This window comes from Topomyia yanbarensis, chromosome 3 (assembly GCF_030247195.1).
Source record: "Topomyia yanbarensis strain Yona2022 chromosome 3, ASM3024719v1, whole genome shotgun sequence".
NCBI classification, from domain to species: Eukaryota; Metazoa; Arthropoda; class Insecta; order Diptera; family Culicidae; genus Topomyia; species Topomyia yanbarensis.
In genome coordinates, this window is record NC_080672.1 from 403,793,892 (window position 1) to 403,817,857 (window position 23,966).

Consider the following 23,966-nt stretch of genomic DNA (forward strand, 5'->3'; position numbering starts at 1 on the left):
AACTTGTTCCAGAAATCACTTATGAATATATTGCGGATCTGCCTCGGTAAGTTTGTATCTGCAATGAGTAAAAATTAAAATCATAAACGAATATTAGTAAATATCCGTTGAATCGTACAGGTTCTTATCACCATCGCTGCTTGTCGCGACTGTGCACCTTTCTTCTTTGGTAATGGATTCTTTGCTAGTGGTGCTGGTTGTTATTTTGGAGGTGCTATGTGTCGCACCTGAGCAATAATTTTGATTATGCAGCAGTTTATGGTTTATAAAACATCTATAACGTAAAGGCTGTGGGTTGATTTTTATTGGGAAAGAAGATCGGTGAACCTATTGACAATCAGAGAAGTAAAGACTTACCATGATTCGACAAAAACATTGAAGATATAGGGACAAATGAGTTTTCAAGTGATTATTCCAGAGAAAATATATTTAATCCAAACGAAAACATATTCCTACTATCAATTTTACAGTACATGAGAAGCATATAATCTATGAAGTTAACGGCATCACATCATTCGGCAGTTTCCGTGACAAAGGCTCCTACAGGTAGACGTGATAGACACAGCCACAAGGTTGCATACTTACAGAGATTAGAAATTGCTTGTGAGCCTCAATATGCGGCGTAATAGCACAGACCAACAGACTTAACACTATGAGGAAATTCCCTCGAAAAACATCGATCCGGCAATTTTCCCAGAACGCTTGCTCCACCTTTTATTCACAGTTAGGTTTGGGAACAATTTTTCACTAGCGGTCTATCCCTCATATGCTTGTTCACATGTCAGTGGCGCCATAATTGCAAATGTGGCCACAGTCTCAAATACAAATATATTTAAAATGATCGTTACAGCGGGCGAAGCATTGGTTTCGAGTGTTATGTCTGTTAGTCTGTGGTAATAGTTTGAGCAAATACATATTTGTATTTGGTTTGAGTTTTCCGAGTTTTCGTCTTGCAATATTTTCATGAGAAATAACAGAATTTATAAAAAAAACATAAAGTAGGCTAAACCGGCGACTGCAGACGAAGAAGCCATTTTGAAAATATGTCAACAATTTACGCGAACCTTTCTAGCCCGGAAGTCATCAAGCGGATCTTGAGACACACCAGTTACGTGTCCGGGGATATTCCTGTAATTTGTAGAATTGTGTAAATGATTGCCGCATTTTGAAGTTGTCTGTTATTTCAGGACGATTGCAATCAGATTCATAATTTAGCCCCGGTTGATAAATGTGATTTTGTTAAGCGGACAGCTTCTTGCAGCGAAGATGTATACTATTTCGACTACACTTACTTTCTTTTCTGCACAATTGGGAACGAGAATACGGGGCTGTTCAGATTGGGTGCTGTGCTGCTAGTACTTGGATTGCTCATCTGTTTTACAGTGCTGGGAACAACGGCCGATCAGTTGTAAGAATTATTAGATCTTCGCCGATTCAACGACTAGTTGGAGTCAAACTAATTACTTAATTATTAAAAACCATTTCCCGGTTCCAGCTTCTGTCCTGTACTGGCCGTAATCTCGAAAACTCTCAGGGTAAGCGAAACCGTAGCCGGTGTCACAATCCTGGCCTTTGGCAATGGGTCACCGGATCTGTTCACGGCAATTAGCAATCCCCTTAGTGATACGGAAATGATGTTCGGAGAGTTGCTGGGAGCGGCCACGTTTGTGATCGGTGTAGTGGCTGCTCTTATCCTGGTGATTAGACCATTTCAAACCGATCCCGCTGGGGTCGTGCGGGATGTGCTGTTTTTCCTATTTGCTGTCTGTTGGATTACGATTTGTGCTTACGATGAGAAGTTCCACCTTTCTGATGCTATCGTCGTTGTCATCGTTTATGTGGCTTACCTGACGATTGTGTTGATAGATTTTTTTCTGAGGAAGAGGAAGCTACACGCGGTGGAGTCCAGGAGTAACATCTCTCACCACTCGGTCATGATCTCCAATTGATGATATCGTTGATTTGTTTCAGTTTCACTGAGTGGGGAACTGCCGGCGGCAGATTCGTACTACAATCAACTACGAGGAGAGACAGAAATCATTATACGGCCAAGGAATCCTTCATTGGGTTCTGAAGTTGACATATCCAGAAATCGTGTGAGCGTTTTTGTGAGCGAAAGGCCATCGAAAAATTATCATCTAATCAAGGATTTCTACGAACATCTTAATCCAATAGACATTGATGAGTGGGAGGTAGCTGGGTGGTGTGGAAGAACTTTCACCATTTTGAAAATACCCATTCGTTTAGTTTTGACTTTAATTATTCCCGTAGTGGATTATACCGTCGAGCGGCACGGTTGGTGCAAACTGCTAAATATGATTCATTGTTTCACTCTTCCTTTGATATTTCTGAGCATCAGCGGTTGTAAGTTTGAATATGTTATAAATATTTTGCTGGTTTTTATCTTCATTCTTGATTACACTAGGGATTACCGAGAAAATGTTCGACATACCAGTTTTTGCTTGGTTGCTGATATTTTCTTCAATAGTGGTGACCACGATATTCTTCACTTCGCGAACGGATAGACCTCCACGATATCATCTGGTTTACGCGCCACTAGCGTTCGCAGGATCAATAATGATTATCTACGTCATCGCCCAGGAGGTGGTTAGCCTGTTGGTCACTTTGGGTTTGGTACTTAACCTGTCCAAATCAATGCTTGGTTTATCGGTTCTAGCCTGGGGAAACAGCATTGGAGATATGTTTTCAAACATTACCCTAGCGAAGCAGGGTTACGGAAAAATGGCTTTTGCGGCGTGCATGGGAGGACCACTATTTAGTAAGATTAATGTTAGAATGCAGAATGATTAAATATTAATATATTTCTGTTTCAGACCTTTGCCTTGGACTGGGTATCACCATAATTGTGAAGGCTCTCAAAAGAGCGGACCACGTAGCTTTCGTAGGCTTATTTCCCAGCCTAGTTAATTTTCCATGTTCTAAAGTATTGTTCATTTTCAGTCTCGAGAAGGCGCCATGGGTCTGAATATTGAAGCGTTTCTAGTTCAGCTGCTGGGTACCATTCTCCTGGCGCTATTGTTTACCGGTTTCCAGGGTCGTCGCAGTGTCGGATTTATGATGATTTCCACATATATTGTGTTCTTTTTGTTCTGCCTGTTGGGCGAGTTTGAAATTATCCATCCTTACGGTACGGATCATAATAATGAAGGAGAATTTGTGTAAAATTAAGTAGCAAGAAATATCGATTGTATAATGTAAATAGCAATGCGCCTTCAGTTAGATTGTAATGCTTAAGCTTTTAAGCTCAAATGAAATCTACCGTGCCTTAAGTATGTAGTTCGTTCTCTTTTACTCGGCAGCTAGACGCAGAAGACTGAGGTCAAGTTAGTGACTTGCGGCTTCAATTCGGTCAACTGCAGCTATCAGTAGGGGACCGGTGGTTTGCACCTTCAGTTGAATGGTGTAGGTTGTGATAAGCGAACGTAAAATTCAGCGGCAGAAGGCTTGAATGATTTGTGATATTGAAAGACTGATTATATTTAACAGTTTGTGGATAACTTCTTGCGCTTTGCGCTGTTAGAACAGTTTTTGTTTCAAGACGTCACAGAAAGTGCAATTGAATAAGTACGTACGTACGTACGTGATTGGTAATTAACAATGCCGTCTGCAGTTGTCAACAAAGATCTTCAGCATGAACGCAGCAAGTGTAGCTTCAACCAGGAAGAGTTCACCGTCTGGTGGGTCGGTGGTAGAGAGAAGCTGAATGATAAGCGATCATTAGGTTAGTGAAGTGGTGTGAGAATTGGTCATCTAATCTCACTGACATAATAAAAATATGCCAGTTTATCGTGTGTTTTTGGTGTTCCTCTGCATTTAAGACAATACTATTGTGGTAGTAGCAATGATAAAAAATGAAAACCCCTTGCAATCTCTTGGCTTATCTGTTGTCCGTCCCGTGCAAATGTAAATACATTTGAAACGAAAAATTGCAAACGATCTTAGAAATTCTGACAATAGGGGAGAAGCGCTGTTTTTCACCCACTCTTTATTTTTTGCCACCCTAGCACATAATTTGATAATTATTGTTATATTTACGATATGAATTGATATTTCAGGCATATTTTGAAGAGCCAACTCGGACAACAAAAATTCACAAGTTACATACATTTATACAAAATGTTCCATAAATAATTTTCGATAATATATGATGAGTGTTTAAATAATATATATAATAATATATATGATAGTTTGCTACTATCTCCATTATTTTGATGTACAATGGCAAAATTACTTCAAATTTAGACCGGTTACAAAGTTCGCCACTTGCCGAATCTCATATGTCTTTCTTCCTGTCCCCAGGCAACTTCTTCTTCTTCCAGAACGTCACCAAGTTTAGCCGGTAATTGTGAAATTAACAAGTTATCGGAACGTTGTTGGGCATTTTGAGGCGGGAGCGAAATTGTAGAGCAAATCTGACCACAGATTGAATCTAGGCAGACCCGTAACGTGCGGTTGGCCTGGTTGACCTCCACCAAGGGCGCCAATCTTAGAGGGCGCTGGAATGTTGATCTGCTTTAGCTTTATAAAATTTGTACTTTATGTGTATTTTGTGGTGTGCTTTTTTAAGTATTATCCGAACTTCTGTTTGCTTGGGTACCATGGGCGCCAGAAGACCACACAATGGTCCAGCCAGTCCCATTCGGATTTATTTACAATAAATGGTGTCGTTCTCAAACGTAAAGTGGATAAATTAATAAGCAACAAGCGTGTTTGAGCTGCACGACACGAAAATTCCAACTGTAAAGAATTTAAATTGAAAAAGGCGAAAACTATTGTAAACTTCATCGCCCGGGGGAGTTCCACAATATCACAAATTTGCCGACCTATCAGTCCTGCACCCTGGAAAATCTCTGGTCGAAATATCACATAAGGCTTTTGGTGTTTCTGGAAGCCTTTACGAGGTATATCACCAAAGTCACACTGTTTCTGAGCCAATAACGTATAATGATTTGTAGTAGTGAATGGTGTAGCCTTTTTAGTGTTTGTGCGAAGGAGTGCTTTGAGCGTCGTTCAAAAGAACGCTTCAGCTTCCTCGGATGTTGTTTGTACACGGGGAATGGTAATAGATCATGTGGTCTCACCCCACAGTAAGCACACTTTTCAGTACAATGGCCCATTAGGCTGTATTTTGTGCAGCAATGCATGTCGCAGGGTATAAATAACCGAACAGAAAGACAATCTTTATCGAAGAAGACTTAATTAAACCCAACACAATCCCGCCAATGGTCATTCAACACATTTGTCCTCTCCACCATTTGTTTGTGAAGAGTCACACCCTTTTGTTCCGTCCAGTGCAATTGTCATTTTAAATCTTCGCTCACTGGAGCAAGAGGCCCTTGAAACAGCCAACTTCATGCTTCAGTAGATCATGTGCGATACCAAACTCGAACCGTCGATCTCAACTTTATTAGCGGGCATGTAGTCGCGGTAGTCCTTTATAGAAAAAGGTCGCCAGTAACGTAACTGATTGCTTGCTCCAAACGAGTTCAATGTGTATGACTTCAAACGGGAAGTTGGAATCTTTGATGACGAGTCTTCTTTGACGTCCGTTTTATCATCAGCTGAGTTTTTCAGAAGAGTTTATTTATATGCTTGCCTGGCTCATAGCGCAGCGATAATTTAGAGAATACGAAGGAAGATACAGAATTAACGGGAAATATACTGAATTAAAGGGAAGTTAGAGGATAGTACAGCAAAAGTCTTCACGTGATGTATGACTGCATGCTACCAATTTCCTTCGAAGTATGTGCAAACATCTTTATCAGATCATAAAAGCATCTTTGTTGCATTTGCGTGGGCAAAAAGGTGAGTAATGTTTGGAACATAACTGGAATGACGTGACGGCATTTGGATTAGTAATTCAAATCTACTGATGTACACCGTAATCAACAATCCACCAACCATATCACAGCTCCAAAAATTAACTCCTCGGCATACTGGTATTTATGGCCATCCAAAATTTTCAAACCGGACATCTGTACGTGAAAAAAACCGGACATCTGTACGTAAAAAAAACAAAACATCAAACCGGACACATTTAAAAAAAAGTACGCCTCAAATATACCTATGCAAAATTTGAGTTTGGTCGGATATGACTGAGGGGCATCAAAGCACAGACTAACAGACATAACACTCGAAAATAATGCTTCGCCCCCTTTAACGGTCATTTTAAATATATTCGTAGTTGGGACCGTGGCCGCTTTTGAAATTATGGCGCCACTGACATATGAACAAGCATATGGGGGATATACCACTAGTGAGAAATTGTTCCCAAGCCTGAGGGATAACCCAGCAGCAAATAAGAGTTTGGGACCGTGAATAAAAGGTGGAGCTAGTGCTCTGGGAAAATTACCGGATCGATATTTTTTAAGGGAATTCACTCATAGTGTCATGTCTGTTGGTCTGTGATCAAAGTTCAAAAGTGTACACCAACCCTTCGAAATTTTGTAATCTCGAAAAAAACATTTAGAGACTATTATTTATACTCAACTCAAAAATTGCCTAAGTTCTATAAAGGTAATCTTCAAAAAAAACTTTCTGGTGATACTAGATCATGACGTTTCAGGCCCGTGCGCAGAAAATTCGCAAGGGGATGATTTTGATTTTTTTACGTTTCTTATAAAAGAAAGGTATAAAAACCCTCCAACTTTGACGATTTTGTCCAAAGCCCGGAGGTCTTGTGTACCAATCGACTCAGATCAAACGGATTGGGTAAATGTCTGTTATCGAGAAACAATCTTCAACAGACATCGCTACCTGCTAGCTTTTGCTAGTGTCAGATTGGTTTGTAGTCAGCCCCCTGGCAACCCTATACCAACATATGGAGTTTAACAGCGACCTACATATATGGGGCGTTATAGCTATAAAGCCCCAAACAAAGAATTATGTTCGGTGCCATGCACAATATTCAAGCATTCCACACGACGCTTTGCATATTGCGTGATGTTTAGATACCATATCATTCAGAAAATCTACACTTAGTAACAAAATACAGCTTTTAATGATTAGATCCAAAATTATTGTTTTGATTTTAATGGCAGTGATGCTGGCTGTTCAGAGACGCCATCCTTGACAGGGGGCTGTTTGTAGTAGTTAAGCCTACCGACTTAACGTAAGTCCTCATCTACCCGTTAAGTATTGCTTCAGTGGGGATTGTGCTCTTGCTCTTTTTTATTTTGTGTTAATCGTTTATGTGTTTTCCATTGCTGCTTTTTCCGATTTGCGGTCCAACCTTCGCGATATATCTGACCTGCACAGGACTGCTGCAAATATTGTCACCTGTTGAGATCCGGAGGTTTCGGCAATAATGCTTTACAACCTTCGCAGGGTTTCTTATGCTTCTTGGTACTACTCGTTCCTAATTATCAGTTAGCTGGCGCTGAGAGCTTTTCGGCGACGGTATTTCTCCTGATACCGATACCCGTTTCTGCGAGCCATTGCTAGCCACTTCGACGGATTGATCATCGTCGAAATAATTTCTCCAGACAACGATAGTCGGGAGACTTTGTTTTTTTCCTCCTAAGCTCCCGTTGCTAGCCCACTAACCGACTATTGCTGTATAACTAGTGTTTTCACAACTATTGCTAGTAGGGAAACTTGTCGAAACGTGAACCGATCCAGAGAAGCCAACCAACTCGACATACGCCCCTTTCCAGCCATTCTCGCAAGGTTTCTTATAATGTTTAAAATCAAACCAAAATTTTGAGATAGTTATATATATATATATATATATATATATATATATATATATATATATATATATATATATATATATATATATATATATATATATATATATATATATATATATATATATATATATATATATATATATATATATATATATATATATATATATATATATATATATATATATATATATATATATATATATATATATATATATATATATATATATATAAAATATATATATATATATATATATAAAAGAAAAAAATCAAAAGAAAAGTTAATCGATGGAGCCTTGAGTGTAAAATTGAACGCATTTTCGCTTGATGCCCTCCATCAAAGTCTTTACAGTGTCATCCGGTACCTGTTTCTCAGTTTTTTTCCATTTTCTTAACACGTCCCTCTCGTCTTTGACTGTCTTCTTGCTCTTCCGAAGTTCCCGCTTCATCATTGCCCAGTACTGCTCCACCGGCGGCAGCTCCGGACAGTTTGGCATATCCTTTGGAACAAAATGGACAGAATTGGCCTCATACCACTCCAGGACACTTTTAGAATAGTGGCATGCCAAATCTGGCCAAAATTGCTTCGTCGTGCTGCTGCAAGAACGGCAAAAGGCGTTTCTCTAGGCACTCAGATTTGTAGATCTCTCCATTTACTGTGCCCTTTGTCAAGAAAGGCTCACTCCTCAGTCCGCAAGAGCAGATGGCCTGCCAAATGAGATATTTGGAGGCGAACTTCGACATTTTCTTCTTCTTAAATTTGTCGTCCACATAGAACTTGCTCTTGCTGGCGAAAAACTCCAACCCCGGAATTTGCTTAAAATCGGCTTTTATATACGTTTCGTCGTCCATCACACAGCAGCCATATTTTGTCAGCATCTTCTCGTAGAGCTTCCGTGCCCGAGTTTTAGCCGTCGATTGTTGCCGCTAGTCGCGGTTTGGGAAGTTCTGTACCTTGTATGTAGGTAGTCCAGCTCTCTTCTTTGCATTCTGGACGTAGCTCTGCGACATGCCGATCTTTTTAGCCAAATCACGGCTTGAGACGTTGGGATTTGCTTTAATCGCCCGCTTCACCTTTCCCTCCATCTTTTTGTTCTCCGGTCCCGGTTTTCTTCCAGCTCCTTTGCCGTGGTCCAACGTCAACCGCTCCTGGAACCGCTTCAACACTCTGTAGACGGTTGAATGGTGAATGTTCAACATTTTTCCCAACTGCCGGTGCGACAGGTCAGGAAATTTGGAAAGAATTTGTTCTCTCGACTCGCGTTGGTTCACCTCCATTTTCGTTGAATCGAAAAACACGACTTCGAGTTTGACAGCATGTAAACAATACACATCAATGAGAAAATGTGCAAAATTTGGTTGATTTTTACCTAATGGTAAAACAGTTATGCCCTGTTGAATGTGTCGCAATAATTTCGTGTTCGCCCTTTATTGTTTAAATGTTGCTTATTTATGAAAAGGTTATCAAAAAGAACGGGATAATCAGGAATAAATTGAGATAAAAGAAGCTCTACGGGAATAATTCAATAAAACGCATCCTACTACACGTCAATATAGCTATAATGTAATGTGTGTTTTATAATATTTTGGGGGACATTAACCCTGCACGTATAGTCTGACATTAACCCTGCACGTATAGTTTGACTGTGTGAAACTGGCCAGAAAATCGCACAAAAGCGACAAGTTAGGTTATTAGAATTGTCTTTCGCGTGCTGCAAATGTCGTTGAACAAGGCTTAATTAAAAGTTCAGATTAATCTATTCGTATGTTCTGCTTGTGCAGTCATGTAGATAAACGTTGCCGACTAGATGCACCTTTATGGTTGACGATTTATTGTGGTTATACTGTATCACAGAATTACACAATCATTATCACCAACGGGGGGTCAAGGTTTTCAGAGTGGCGAATCTTACTGACAAAACGATAAGCTTCATTGTTTTATCACATACTACTGATAGGCGACAACGATTATTTCGCTTCTTAGTCGTTTTAATGGGGTTTTTAAATTACTTTTTAAAGACGTTTGTTATGCATTTCTATTGTAATCAGCCTTACTCTGCATTAACACGAATATTGTATATTGTGTTGTCTATTTCGAATGTTTTGCATGTCTGGCATATCAATAGGTTCGAATAACTTCGATGTTTCGTTAGCATTTTCAAACTAACTTTACGTAACCATAAGATATTGAACATTTATATTTTGGAATGGTGAAAATGCTAATTGTGTACGTATTCGCATTCTACGCCTCCCCGGATCAGTCAAAATAAACGAATGCACGAATCTTCTGTTGGAATATATAACAAAAATCTGTCTTACTAACAATTCGTGAAACATAATATTGATTGATTTCAAAGGCTGTAATATTTGGCCATCTGTAAACGAAGTAGAATTGATTGGTAGAAAAAAATGTGGCTTATTCCAATGTTGGAAATCGACTTTGTCCAATTTCATCATATCAGAAATATAAAGAAATTAAGAACAACACTGAACCCACCCACCAGTAAATGAGTGTTTGAGACTGTGAATAAAAGGTGGAGCTAGTGTTCTGGGAAAATGATCGGATCGATGTTTTTGAGGAAATTCTTTCATAGTATTATGTCTGTTAGTCTGTGGCTAAACCATATGCAAAGAATGGCGCTCATGGTGTTGGCTGGTTTTGCTACCAGTCATACATGACTATGGTCACAAATGGTTACATGGGTGAAGATATTCTTGCTTCCAGCGATATTACACTAACATGTAATTTTCCGTTCAGGACACTCCATGTGAAGAAACCTACTCGAGAGTGGTTGTCTGGCTATATGGAGATACAACAAACGAAAGCGGCATATTACACCGACGGCTCTCTGATGGAGGAGCGCGCTGGTGCTGGTGTATACTGTCGGGAAATGAGATTGGACAAGTCTCACTCGCTAGGTAGATACTGTACTGCATCCAAAGTAGAAAGCTTCGCGATTATCTGCGAAGTACAATCGGCCCTTTCAACAGAGCTTGTCCGGCAAAATTATAAACTTCTGCTCCGATAATCAGGCTGCAATCAAGACCCTCCTAACAGAGGCTTTTCAAACATAGTCCAGCGAATCTGTTGGGGCTGGTTAAGGTTTGTTAAGTTTACTTTCCTCTTGAGTCATGTTTATTTTTGCATTCCTCGAATCATTTCGTGTTGTTACATTTAACAAACCTACGACGGCCGAGCCAGTTTGCCATTACATACTCGATGATATCTTTGCTGGTTGTGGTGGGTATCGTAAGTCTGAATACCAAAGGCCAAAAACAATAATTCGAACTAATCTTTGCAAACCAGCAAACGTCTTGTTTGGTCTACTCAGGTACAAAAAAATCAGGTGGGTTACATATCTAGCAGCGCGGAGTAACTGAAACAAAATTTGAAATTGATTTGTGTTCACATTCGTTATGTTTATCTATCTTCAGAGAATTTCTTCGCGAACCAACCAGAGTTTCATGACGATGTGCCGTTGCACTTCGCCTCATACAAGGAAAAGTATGAAGAGACCATACGCAAAGCAACAGTAATATTTACTAAAGTGCGCCAGCTTCTACAAAAGCAAGGAAGGTACGATGCTAAGAATTATATGTGAGTATATACAACTTAAAAATTACTGACACAGCCTACAATCATGTTTTTCATCAGTGAATTCTGGGACTTTCTGCTCGGAACCGGTCTCATCAAGGAGGGCAATCCGTTTAGGCTCCAATTTGATATGTTTATCCCGGCCATCATCGGTCACGCCAATGCCGAACAACAAGTCAAATGGTTGGACAGGGCGCTCAATTGGGAAATTCTTGGCTCGTACGCACAGACCGAACTTGGACATGGAACGTTTCTTCGCGGATTGGAGACTACGGCTACTTTCGATCATGAAACTGATGAGTTTGTACTGGATAGTCCTACGTTGACCGCTTACAAGTGGTGGCCGGGTGCTTGTAAGCTCTTCGTTCGTTTAGTTTCAAGTTCCAATTAAACAATTTAGATCGTTTTAGTGGGTCATACAGTGAACTACACCGTTGTCATGGCGCAATTGTATTCGAAGGGAACGTGTTACGGTGTTCATCCATTTATGGTACAGCTTCGCGACGAGGATACACATATGCCCCTACCTGGTGTGGATGTTGGTGAAATTGGAGATAAAATAGGTTACAAAGGGGTAAATAATGGATACCTCGGTTTTAACAAATATCGAATTCCTCGAAACAATATGTTGATGAGGAATGCACAGCTGTTGAGGGACGGTTCGTATGTGAAGCCAGTTTCTTCAGTGCTGACCTATGGTACTATGGTTTTCGTTCGGGTGATCATCGTTAAAGCGATGGCCTACGAGTTGTCTAAGACGGCCACAATCGCGGTGAGATATTCTTGCGTTCGTCGACAAAGTCCTATTAATCCTGAGTAAGTCAAACTTTGGGTACTCGATCTTTCGGTAGTCACGATAGTAGCTGTGGTTGATCGTTTAGGGAGTCAAAAACGTGACTTCCGGAGGGTAAAATCCTGCCGGGTTTCTCATTCCTTTTATTCTTATAGTCAACCAGAAGTTCAAGTTATAGATCATTTGACTCAACAAGGAAAACTACTGCCACTAGTGGCCAGAGCAATTGCACTGAAACTGGCAGCTGACAATCTATGGCAAATGTATCAGGAGACGACTTCCGAATTGGATTCTGGGAATTTAAATCGTTTACCGGAGCTTCATGCTATTTCGTGTTGCTTGAAGTCCGTGTCTACCGCTGATGCTGCCAAAGGAATGGAGGTGTGCCGTTTGGCTTGTGGCGGCCACGGGTATCTGTCGTGTGCGAATTTCATGACATTTTACAGTGTTGCTACGGCAGCTTCTACGTATGAAGGAGAAAATACGGTGATGTTGCTGCAAACCTCAAGGTACAATCAATCAAGTTCATCTTAATGCCACTATTACATTATTTTTATTTTCTTTCTCAGATATTTGATCAAATCTTGGAGCCAAGCACTCAAACGCCAGAAGCTGAGTGGAACGGTCCAGTATTTGAGCGAATATACCGGTAGAGCCACCAAACGATTTGCCTGGAGTGATTCTGTTGCGGTTATTATTCTGGCTTTCCAGTCGATTACTGCCAATAAGTTACGCTTGGCATACAATCACATTGAAAGTCGCAAAAAGGTCGGTTACACACCGGAGGAAGCTACCAACATGGCCGGTTTGGAACTAGCACGGGTTGCGGAACTCCACGGACGTTGGTTTGTTTTGCAATCCGCGTACGATTTGATAGAGAACGCTTGTCAAACAGCCTCGTCGCAGTTGGCGAATGTGCTGAGGCAATTGTGCGCACTGGTGGTGTACAGTGAGGCATTGCAGGTCGCAGGGGATTTGTTGAGGGTACGTATTATGCTGTATATAACCGCAGGAGAGTTCCATATTCAAAAACGTGCAGTTGAGCTAATTTCGATTTAGGTTTCAGTTACATTTGCTATGTGTGTGTATGTGTATTGCGTTAGTCAAAGACTGATAAGTTATATAAAGACAACGAATAAATTTTCGTTAACTGTCCGACAAATTGTAATGGATATGTTACAGAATCACTTTATAAAATATTCAAAAGAATATCCGGTCAGAAGTCCCGTTTCTCACATATAACATGCATAATCAATTTATAACATAGATTTTGAAGAGTTTCACAAAGCTGTTCTAACATTGGCAAAACTTTCTTTCCGCAGTTTACCACCATGTCCGAGAATGACATCGTAAAGTTGCAGCAAAAATACGAAATGACACTTGCTGCCCTGCGCCCAAATGCGGTCGGAGTGGTGGATGCGTTCGACTATCCAGATTATGTTCTTGGATCTGCACTGGGTGCCTACGATGGCAATGTGTACGAACGCCTGTTCGAGGAAGCGATGAAAAGTCCTTTAAACCAGGTAATTATTGTTGCTGCGAATAACCCAATCCAATTGTATTAATTTTCTCTGCTTGTCCAGGAACCGGTCAACAGAACATTTGAGTTGTACCTGAAGCCTCTCATGAGATCAAGACTGTAATATAAATAGTTGATATTTGGGTGGCAGGGATTTGGGTGCAATAAAATTGGTGTAGTTGCTTATTGGTTTGTAACAATTTGTTGTAGACTAATTAATAGTGGAATTAAATGGTTTTTATTTTTGATAGTGGAATTGAATGGTTTTTAATTTCCGATTTAATTGCCATCCCATTATAAAGGCCAAAAGCTATTAAAATGTGGGATGACTGCAATGAGCTACCTCCTCTACTTCGTCGTCATAGTTAACCTCAATAGCAAGAACTTTTTTGACAGTTCGCTATTATCACTTAACTAAACTTTTGTCTACGATTCAGTGCACTTCGATTTAGTTACATTCTTGTATTATACAGGTAGTTTAGGTGACGGTTAAGAATCTCTCGAGGGAGGAAAATAAGAGGGTTGTGTACAAAACACAACCACGGTGACATTAAAAATGCAATAATTTTCACGAGCCAAATGAAGATAATTGATTATCAATTAAGACTATAAACTCTTCAAGCCTAAGAAATTTCCGGTGCGAGGGAGAAAATGCGCAAAGCTCAATTCGCAAAGATTTTTCTTCAATTTTTAATAGATTTTTTTTTTCAAAATGTACTTTTTAAAATGTTTGTTTTAACAACTGATAAACCAGATGAACATGATTGTTCCATTACATGGAATAATTATTTATCCAACCTGCTTTGAATCGAGTATAAATGAACCACGTTTGTAACGCGAATAGAAATGCGCCTTCAGTTAGTCCCGCCACAAGCACATGTTTGCGCATGAAGCTTTCGCGCATAACTACTAGGCACACCGTGATAGATTGCTTCGTTCTCTTTCTGTCAGTCGCTAGACGAATATAGCTTTTTATGTTAGCTGCCTTAAATCTAAGACTTTATCATTAATTTACTGCGACATCATTTGTTTTTCGGCGGTCAGTTGCATGGAGTGCGTTGTGATAAGTGAACGTGAAGCTGGATGTTGATAGCGTAGCAAAAGAACCCGTGGAACTTCAGTAAAAGGACAGGTTTGTTGAAGATCGATAGCTAGAAACCGGTTGATAGCAATAACTGGATGAACTTTGTTCTCGTGTAGATTTGAGTCTTGTTTTTCAAAACATTTATGCTGTTTGCGGATGTGTAGTGATAATATAAGTAATGCCGGTAGACGTAGTAAACAAAGATCTGCAGCATGAACGCAGTAAGTGCACTTTCAATCAGGAAGAGTTCACTCTCTGGTGGGTAGGTGGACAAGACAAGTTGGACGAGAAGAGGTTTACGGGTGAGTATAAATTTAGGTACTCCGAATATTTTTTTTTGTTTCGAACGGGGGATGCGTTACGTGCATAAATAACTGTGTTTACCCTTTATTGCCACCAACTATTATTATTTTTTTCTTCTCAATAACTACGCGGCAACAATTTATTTTTTCTCCACTGGAATCATATACTGATTGAAAGGACTTCATAATTTTTTGGACCTTAACAAACTCCTAATTTGTGACGATAGCCTGTTAGCGTATCTAAAGTACGCATATAAATGTATCGAATGCAGTTGTCTTAATCAAGTATCGAAACAATAAATTTTCAGAATCAAAAATAATTGTAGATACGTTTTTTGAGTGGCGATGTATTCATTCATAAATAGGCTTTGTGGTATGTATTAGCAGAATCAAAGTAGGATAGGCTGAGTGGAATTAATGAATTGATCGAACGCAAATAATAAACCTTCGTTGCGCTTTCCATCGATTCGTGTAAATTTGTTGCTAAGAAAGTTATCGTCTTTGCGCAACGGAAGCACAAATTGCTATCATGCATGCATGCAACCGCAAAAAAATTAGGTATACACATTTGCCTCAAACATTGAACCTAAGCGAACGGTGTACAGTTGTACAATGCTCGAATCAAACAGCTGTCTGGGTATATCGTATCCGTATACGGAAAGATACGCACCAAGAACAATGAGTCAACGCCAGTGATGATGGGTGGAGCGAAAGAGATAACTAGTACCCAACAAACATTTCGTGGTTTTTTAAACGTTTTAACAGTTGCTTTATTCAGCTCTAGCTGAACATTGGAGGTATACGTGTAATCATATATCGTTTATTCCACCCTTAAACATCCGGGATTTGGAAAATTTATTCAGTTTGTTTGATTGAGACACTTTAAAGAACAATTCTTCAGCATGTATACAGCCTGAAGAAAGTCACAGTTCAGCTTCATCAATAAACCTTTTCGTTACCGCTATTCAGCTGAGAACATTATCATAGAAAATTATTAAAAAAGACATTTATTTCAAGTTACACGCGCTATCAATCTCTTTGGAAGGTATATACTTTTGTTAGTGTTACGCTACAATTAGAGAAAAATTGTATTACCTTGTTGGAAGTCATATCACGTACCTGGATCCGAATCAGCAACCTGTTGAATACTAAGCACTTACCTTACTGTCTGCACCAATCTTGCATACATCGAATGCTTAAGATTTCACCGATGTACCGAAAAGTCTAGGCTGCTGAATAGAGTCTGTACAAAGACTACACTAGCCTTTTATAGATTTGAGTGAATCTAGTTGGCTTGGGTTCGAATCCCAACCTACGATATTTTTTTTATGCGATAATTTTTAGAACATTCGGAAATTTTAAATTAGACAATTTACTAATTTCAAAAACTAATGATTGTAGACGTTTTTGTATCCAAGATGAGGACTTACGGATGTCACAAAAATTTTAGACAAGTAAAAATGAGTATCATATGATAGTGGTGGTAACTGAATGATGGATTGAAGCCATTTATAATTCTAAGGTGGCAATCTCCTTGATTTATTTGCCATACCATTTGGCAAATGGTCCATGGAAACAATTCTGGTGTCAAAAATTAACAGCATCGTTCGAACAAAAATTTTCTCTTGTGTTCAATAGGTAAACAGACCATTTTGAATTAAAAGGTAAATTTACGTAAACAAGAGCGCGTATGATTTGGCAAGCTTCTACATTGAAAAACTGTAAATCGTTGGTTTACATGCTGAAAACTCAGTAGATATAAAACAACAAAATAAATTTGCTGTTGTTATTGCTTCTAAACCATAATATATGAAAACATCTCGATTGGATTATACTGAAACACTTAGAAAATATACTGTTTTCTCGTTTGAAAGATTTATGAGTACAACTGTCGCCAATGTAATAATCATATGTTATTCCAGGGACTTTATAGTCCACAGATAGGCACTTACTTCGAAATAGGAATGAGCGATGTAGAAACGAATTTTTCAAAATCGATGTTGTTAACTTAAAAAAATTGATCTGGTAAAATCGATTTTTGTTTCAAAATTGTCATTGAATCGAGATTTTTTTGATTTTTTTTGTTTCTTACAATCGATCTTTTTGTCTCGAAAAATCGAGAATTTTCCGAGATATCAGTATAAAAGATTACTTATTACTCGGCTGTGCGGGGATTTGGCTGGGTTCAACTAAGTGTGTATGTATATACAAGTCCTTGCTATGAATTATCTTTAGGTTTACTAATGCATCAAACCAACTTGATAGCTTCTTTTTGTTAACAGACATTTTTTCAGGCCGAAATTGAAATTGCAAATTAACTGCATGAAATTGTAAAAAAACACTGTATAAATGTTACAAGAGCAAACCGTTGAAGTAACAAATAGAATAAGAAAAGGGTTCTAAGTGAGAAGTTAAAAGTAAAAAAAAATAATATGCCTGTATTGGGACTCGAACCCAGGTCGGTTACCATTCGTCATGGTTCGCTAACCGTGTCAATTTTTGGAGTAGGTACAATTACCTTTGTTAAACACATAATTCAGCTAAAAGTCAAAAGTGGTATAAGAGCAAATGTATAGGTAGAATCAACCTTTTGAAGACATGTAGTGCAGCTTAATGATTAAAGGTTTGCATATTGGTAACAGCATCATTTATTCAACTCGTAATTCAGTCTAATTAAGATGGTTGAATAAAAGCATTAATGCTGTCGCTGCAACATTTGTTAGTAGTATAGTTCAGCCTTGTTTGAAGTGACGAATACTGGAGATTAAATAGGCTGAATAAACTGTTGATGCTTAAATAGTTCAGCGAAAGTATTATTCAGCTTAAATAGCCTTTAATCTGCTTTTAATCAGCCAGTATTCTTATAGTTCAGCTCCTAATGTTTGTTGGGTACTTCGACGCTATATCAACCGTATTTGCACTTGGTGCTAAACTGTATAAGCGATTTTGTGCACCTGTTTTATACAAATCAATGCTTTTGCGATTGTACATAAAATTTGTGCTTGAAACGGCACTGCGTAGCGTACCAGTGTAGCGAACATATCAACCTGCTACACTGCCTATGGAAGCACGCAGCACAGTGCTCTGCCTGCCGTTCAACAGGCGACTGACCTTGTCCGACCAACTCTGTTCCCTAAATAGTCGATGATTACGTCATTCATAGAAGCGTAGCGTGTTAGGTGCATAAATCTGTCGTGCCAGACATGGAACATTTTGACTATGTTATAGAATATTTACATTTTTAACCCATAATATAAAAACAATTGGGTTTGTGCATTGGAATCTGTTCTTAGAAAATAAACAATTTTCCCAATGAAAATCGGCACATTTGATAGATTTAAAAATCAAAAATAATTTTTAAAATACCCTCATAGTTACTCTTATATTTCTCCCCACTAAGGAGAGGAAAAAATTGAGTAAAACTGTGTGCGTGAACAATATACAACCTGTAACTACATTAGTTATGAAACTTTTGTTTCGATTTTATCTCATCAGAATCTGACACCAATTTAGAGACAGGAATAAACTAGCGCTGTGCGTAGTGCACATTGCCTTGCTGAGTCGAACCAAGTTTCGATTCAATCAGTTCTCATTAACTTTATCTTTTCTAGTGGGACGTTACGCTTCACTAGAAGTTGCTCAGGCGCTACCTTAGTCCCGGCCTTAAGCTAGTGTGAATATTTGAAGGTTTTATTTCGGAATTCATGGATTTTTGGACAATGCAAAATATATCTTTCAATGATTTAATCTACTAATAGAAACTACCCAGAATTTAATCTACTGTGGGAAACTGCTGAAAAACTGTTCACTAATCGACAGAAAATCACTTAGCACTGGTTACTGAAAGCATCCAATTTGCGTAAAATTTGTTACATGTAATGATGACACCACCAAAATAACTAGAAACTATAAATATGGGTGAGCTTAATAATTTCAGCATCACTTGCTTCCAACACATGGAAGAGAACACATCGCACTTGCTTCTCCTTTGCCGAAAAGGCTTCTTTTAGAGTTGTCTGTTTTTAAATTAAAGAAAATTATCCGTTTTCCGTGAAACTTTTACATAACTTTAGTCAATTCGTTAAGCGAATATGCTGACACTAATCTGCTCTACTAAGCTAACTAGCTAAAATTATTAGCTCTAGATTTTTTTACGATCATCATCAAGATTGGAATAGATGTATGACTTCTTGAAGAAAGTTGTAATGTTTGTCTAATTACATGTTTGTTTTACCACTATTTAGGAAATAGTTTCAATTAAAGTTGTTGCACCTAACGTATCAAAGTTGTACGGATAACGAAGACGAAAATGTATTCCAACCGAAATGAGAAAGTACTCGTGTTGAGTGTATAGAAAAAATAGAAGAGGTGCTCTTGAGTCGATTTCGATCGGTTGATTCTGTTTTCCTCTCTTTTCTCTCAGATTTAAGATTATCTATCTTATTATATTCCATGAAGAGCAAAAACAGAACGAAAGACTGTCACATACTGAAGACATGCAATCGAAGCATTTATCCCAACTTATTGGCTAAGGGATTCAACGAGTCACAGCTCTTCGTGATTGCCTGATGTCTGTTCGTTGTATTGTCACGTCATTTTCAAACTTACATGAACAATATTCAGAAACCATAGAAATCGACTAAAATGCTGTTACTGGTTGCAATATTAAGTGTATCGTGTGAACTTAGCCTAAGAGCGATGTATGTTTTATGTTTTACCACTTTATGTCCTTCCCACTTTCACACGTTTGTTAAAGATATCACGGTTTTGCGAATTAGCAGTGTATTAGTACGGAACGAATTCCTAATAAAAATGGAATAAAGTGTTAGTAAAAATGATATTGCGTTAAAATGACGCGAAACAAAAACTGTCTTCTCGGCTGTATTGTTCTCAGACAAATTGAAATATTTTTGTGTAGCGCACTTGAATGTGATGCATGGTGTTTATACTAAGAGTACAAAGTGCACAGTGTGCACTGACCTAATACAGAAATTCAAAATTTTGCGCAATTTAAAAACTTATCATTTAAATAACAAACGGAGCCGTGGGTGTTTTATGTATTTCCATTGTGTAAACAATAAAAATAATAAAACGAGTGTTGTGGTTGTCCGGCAGATCTTGCGGTTATCCATTTCACGTGGAAACCTGTGTTTTTATCACCAAACGCGTTTTGGGGGGGAAGGGTTATTTCCGTGTCATCGATTGTTTATTTCTGTGTCATCATCGTAGTTGCTGCCTTTATGTTCGTGAATATCTAATTTCTTCCATGTTTGGAGTACGTGTCAAAGTTTAAATGCGGTATTGAGATTGAAATATAATAGCAAATGTCGGTTAATATACAGTTTTCTTGAAAAGATATTCAGCATGTTCCAATAGGACCTCTGAAGCATTTGATTTTCTATTTGATTGCCTATTTTTAGCGTATCTATAGATACCGCCAACTTACCCTGGGCCGGAGTAAGTTGACGGGGTTTCCGCATGCATCATACGTTTTAATAAAATTTAGAGATGTTGCCAACAGTCTGCCCTTTCAAAATGTTCCATTTTGCAAGATGCGGCCAAATCCGTCTTGAAGAATACTATAAATATTTCTGAATATGTACAATACCCAACCGAAGCCTCAAACAACAAACAGTGGTTACCAGCTGGACTGCCATGTGTTGGCTAAACACGATGGACGTGACTTGATCGGCGATATCTATTTCAAACAAAGTTCAGGTCTCAAATTTTATTAGGCCACTTCTCGCGATAAGATGTTTGGCATATTTAAGCATGATTCAGCCAAAAAAATTTTGGAATGCGATCTGTTCCTGTAGTTTAAAAAGTCGGCATTTTTCTGACTGTTAAGATTATGAATTTGGAAGTATTCAAAAGGTGGTTGGTTCAGTCAGTTTTGGCTTAATTTAGCTAGCTGCCATTGTAACAAGGACGTGCCACAATGGCACAAGGCGTCCAGTTCATCAAAAAAGAGCTCCATTAATTTGTCCCTCGTCCCGATCAACAGAGAACTGGACGACAATGAAGCGAAAACTGAAGATGACGAGAGCTCGTAACATTAGTAAAATCAGTTAACCAAGACTGGGACTAAAAATATCGTTGCCGGTTGATGAGCGTACGTCAACGGAAACGTACGAGAATTATTTCGAAATATGTGAAGAATGAATTGCTTCGATTATCTCCACTAATTAAAATGTTATTATTTTTGTTTCGTCATTGGAAATTTTTTTGATAGAAAGAAAGGTTTAAAAAGACACATTAGAAAGGACTATATCCTTGCATATTATTTATATAGATTACGAACAGCCATCCCTGGGGGGCACACATTCGTAATCAAGTTTTGCCACCAAACAACGTAAACATCTACTGACATGACTTAGCAAGTATAATGGTGTTATCTATTAATATGTACATTCTTATCTATTCGAAAGGTCTTTGGGACTCAGGTAAACACAACACGTAATCGTGAGACATTAGAGTGCATTGTTATACACATCAAATATGCGATTTGCAGGTCTATTAATACATAATCTTTACTATAAGTACTCGCATGTAGATTCCCTATCCCATATAACATAAGACAAATATGCAACTATAAGCAGCTTTTCAATAACAGTATGCAGTTTTCTGTTGTAAGGGCTGGAGCTCACCAGGAGATTGATAACACTATTATTTTTCTTTGCATAAAACAAGCCTAGATGCCCTTTTTTATCCGGCGGCAGATGCAATAATTAATCCCCTGTGTTGCTGCTCCTATATCGTGAGAGATCATAGGAGTTTCTATTTCTTTCATCAATTCTTTTAAATTTGTATCACATTAGAATATTGGTTTCTATCCAGATTTCTTTAGGGTGTATCTATTATTTCTTTCTTTTATTGTTATTTGAGGCTTATCTACTATTTCTTTCGAATGGATTCTTTAACCTTAGTGTCATTCGACTCTTTATTCTTTGAGAAAAATCTCTAACCCTATGTGCGGGGTTGCGAACCGAACTTAGGTGAGCTGCATACAAGGCAATCGATTTACCAACTACGCTATGCCCGCCCATCGAATGGATTCTTTTATATTATTTTATTTTATTTTATTAGAATGAACTCCTACTCCTCGTGAATAAGTCGTACTAACAACCTAGATATTTTGTTTGTGTATTTATTTAGAAAATTATTATGTTAGCCAGCCGGAGTTTCACGATACGACACCATTGCACTACGCATCACACCAAGAAATCTACGAGCAAACGGTACGCAAAGCGACGGTCATATTCACCAAAGTGAAGAAGTTACTTCAAGAACAGGAAAAATACGATGCCAAAAATTACGTGTAGGTATTAAAATGCACACCGCCAAACCTGTTTTATTGTTATGAAGATTTTTCCTCAGTAACTTCCTTGATTCGCTCCTGGGAACGGGCGTTATCAAGGAGGGCAGTCCACTAAGGCTTCACTTTGTTATGTTCATCCCAGCGATTGTCGGACAGGGAAGTGCGGAACAGCAAGCAAAATGGCTCGATAAAGCGCTTAACTGTGAAATACTTGGAACATATGCGCAGACTGAACTCGGCCACGGAACCTTTCTCCGGGGATTGGAAACTACGGCTACCTTCGATGAGACAACCGATGAAATTATACTCAACAGTCCTACACTGACTGCTTACAAATGGTGGCCGGGAGCTTGTAAGTTACGTGTGATCAAACGTGGGATCAGTTTAATGAATAAATGTATTTTCAGTGGCTCAAACCGTGAATCACTGCATTGTAATGGCACAGCTGTACTCCAACGGGAAGTGTCATGGTGTTCACGCGTTTATGGTACAGGTTCGCGATGAAGACACGCATATGCCACTGCCAGGATTGGAAATCGGTGACATCGGCCACAAAATGGGTTTTAAGGGGGTCAATAATGGGTATCTTGGTTTTAAGAAGTATCGAATTCCCCGAGCCAACATGCTCATGCGAAATGCACAATTGCTTAGAGATGGGACGTATGTTAAACCTGTCTCTTCAGTACTGACCTACGGTACCATGGTCTTCGTACGAGTGATCATCGTCAGTGGAATGGCTCATAATTTGGCTAAATCGGCTACCATTGCAGTGAGGTATTCGTCCGTGCGGCGACAGAGTGTGATCAATCCAGAGTATTAAATTAAATAGTCTAGTTTTCACGTGAATAATATTTTAAATCAATGCATTTTTTCAGTCAACCGGAGGTGCAAATAATCGACCATATAACCCAACAAGGAAAACTACTACCTCAAATCGCCAAGGCAATTGCTCTGAAGTTAACGGCCGATAATTTGTGGCAAATGTACCAGGAAACGACATCGGATTTGAATTCTGGTAAATTGGATCGTTTACCGGAACTTCATGCCATCGCGTGTTGTTTAAAAGTCGTTTCTACGTCCGATGCTGCCAGTGGAATCGAGATGTGTCGATTGGCTTGTGGGGGTCACGGATACTTATCTTGTGCTAACTTTATGAGTTTCTACACCGTCGCTACGGCTGCCTCTACCTATGAAGGTGAAAATACTGTACTGTTGCTGCAGACTGCCAGGCAAGATGTCGAAGTGGTTGAAAACATTATTTCAATTGTGGTTTCTTTTCAGATACCTTATTAAAATGTGGAACCACGCCCTTAAGGGCAAACAACTGATGCAAACGGTGCAATATTTGGCAGAGTTTGCTGGGAAATCCACCAAACGACTACCATGGAGTGATTCTATACCGGTCATCATTTCGGCTTTTCAGGTCATCACAGCCAACCGATTGAACCATGCGAATGCACGCATTGAGCAACGCAAACGTAAAGGATTTACACCGGAGGAAGCCACCAACTTAACCGGGCTGGAATTAATACGTGTGGCTGAGCTCCACGGCCGTGGGTTTGTTTTGCAGTCCGCCTACGAAATGATCGAAACGGCCTGCCAGACAGCTTCTCCTGAACTGACCCGAGTGCTGCGAGAATTGTGCC

General features: G+C 39.0%; 3 protein-coding genes across 3 annotated transcripts; all 3 read left to right on the plus strand.

Moving 5' to 3' along the window:
* Window positions 1-1,043: 1,043 nt before the first annotated feature.
* Window positions 1,044-3,183, plus strand: LOC131688335 (mitochondrial sodium/calcium exchanger protein-like). The gene is made up of 7 exons (XM_058972537.1): window positions 1,044-1,130; window positions 1,188-1,408; window positions 1,496-1,911; window positions 1,972-2,364; window positions 2,426-2,779; window positions 2,835-2,902; window positions 2,962-3,183. Exons 1-7 carry the CDS (start codon window positions 1,044-1,046, stop codon window positions 3,181-3,183), a joined length of 1,761 nt encoding a protein of 586 aa, XP_058828520.1.
* Window positions 3,184-3,403: 220 nt separating this feature from the next.
* On the plus strand, window positions 3,404-13,864 carry LOC131690746 (probable peroxisomal acyl-coenzyme A oxidase 1). The gene is made up of 8 exons (XM_058976710.1): window positions 3,404-3,742; window positions 11,145-11,307; window positions 11,365-11,657; window positions 11,715-12,120; window positions 12,253-12,606; window positions 12,667-13,081; window positions 13,420-13,620; window positions 13,681-13,864. Exons 1-8 carry the CDS (start codon window positions 3,619-3,621, stop codon window positions 13,738-13,740), a joined length of 2,016 nt encoding a protein of 671 aa, XP_058832693.1. The 5' UTR covers window positions 3,404-3,618; the 3' UTR covers window positions 13,741-13,864.
* A 685-nt stretch (window positions 13,865-14,549) lies between these two features.
* LOC131688336 (probable peroxisomal acyl-coenzyme A oxidase 1) lies at window positions 14,550-23,962 on the plus strand (the record flags this gene model as incomplete). Its single annotated transcript, XM_058972538.1, has 7 exons — window positions 14,550-14,748; window positions 14,817-15,002; window positions 22,158-22,320; window positions 22,380-22,672; window positions 22,728-23,133; window positions 23,196-23,549; window positions 23,602-23,962. Coding segments are annotated over exons 2-7 (1,701 nt in total), but the record flags the coding sequence as incomplete, so codon positions are not given.
* Window positions 23,963-23,966: the final 4 nt, after the last annotated feature.

Bases quoted from the DNA above. Each gene is read 5' to 3' on its own strand.
- LOC131688335 (XM_058972537.1), top strand. From the start codon at position 1,044: ATGTCAACAATTTACGCGAACCTTTCTAGCCCGGAAGTCATCAAGCGG. The intron at 1,131-1,187 runs GTAATTTGTAGA...CTGTTATTTCAG, and splicing joins ACGTGTCCGGGGATATTCCT to GACGATTGCAATCAGATTCA. The intron at 1,912-1,971 runs GTAACATCTCTC...GATTTGTTTCAG, and splicing joins ACACGCGGTGGAGTCCAGGA to TTTCACTGAGTGGGGAACTG.
- LOC131690746 (XM_058976710.1), top strand. From the start codon at position 3,619: ATGCCGTCTGCAGTTGTCAACAAAGATCTTCAGCATGAACGCAGCAAG. The intron at 13,082-13,419 runs GTACGTATTATG...TTCTTTCCGCAG, and splicing joins TCGCAGGGGATTTGTTGAGG to TTTACCACCATGTCCGAGAA. The intron at 13,621-13,680 runs GTAATTATTGTT...CTGCTTGTCCAG, and splicing joins TGAAAAGTCCTTTAAACCAG to GAACCGGTCAACAGAACATT.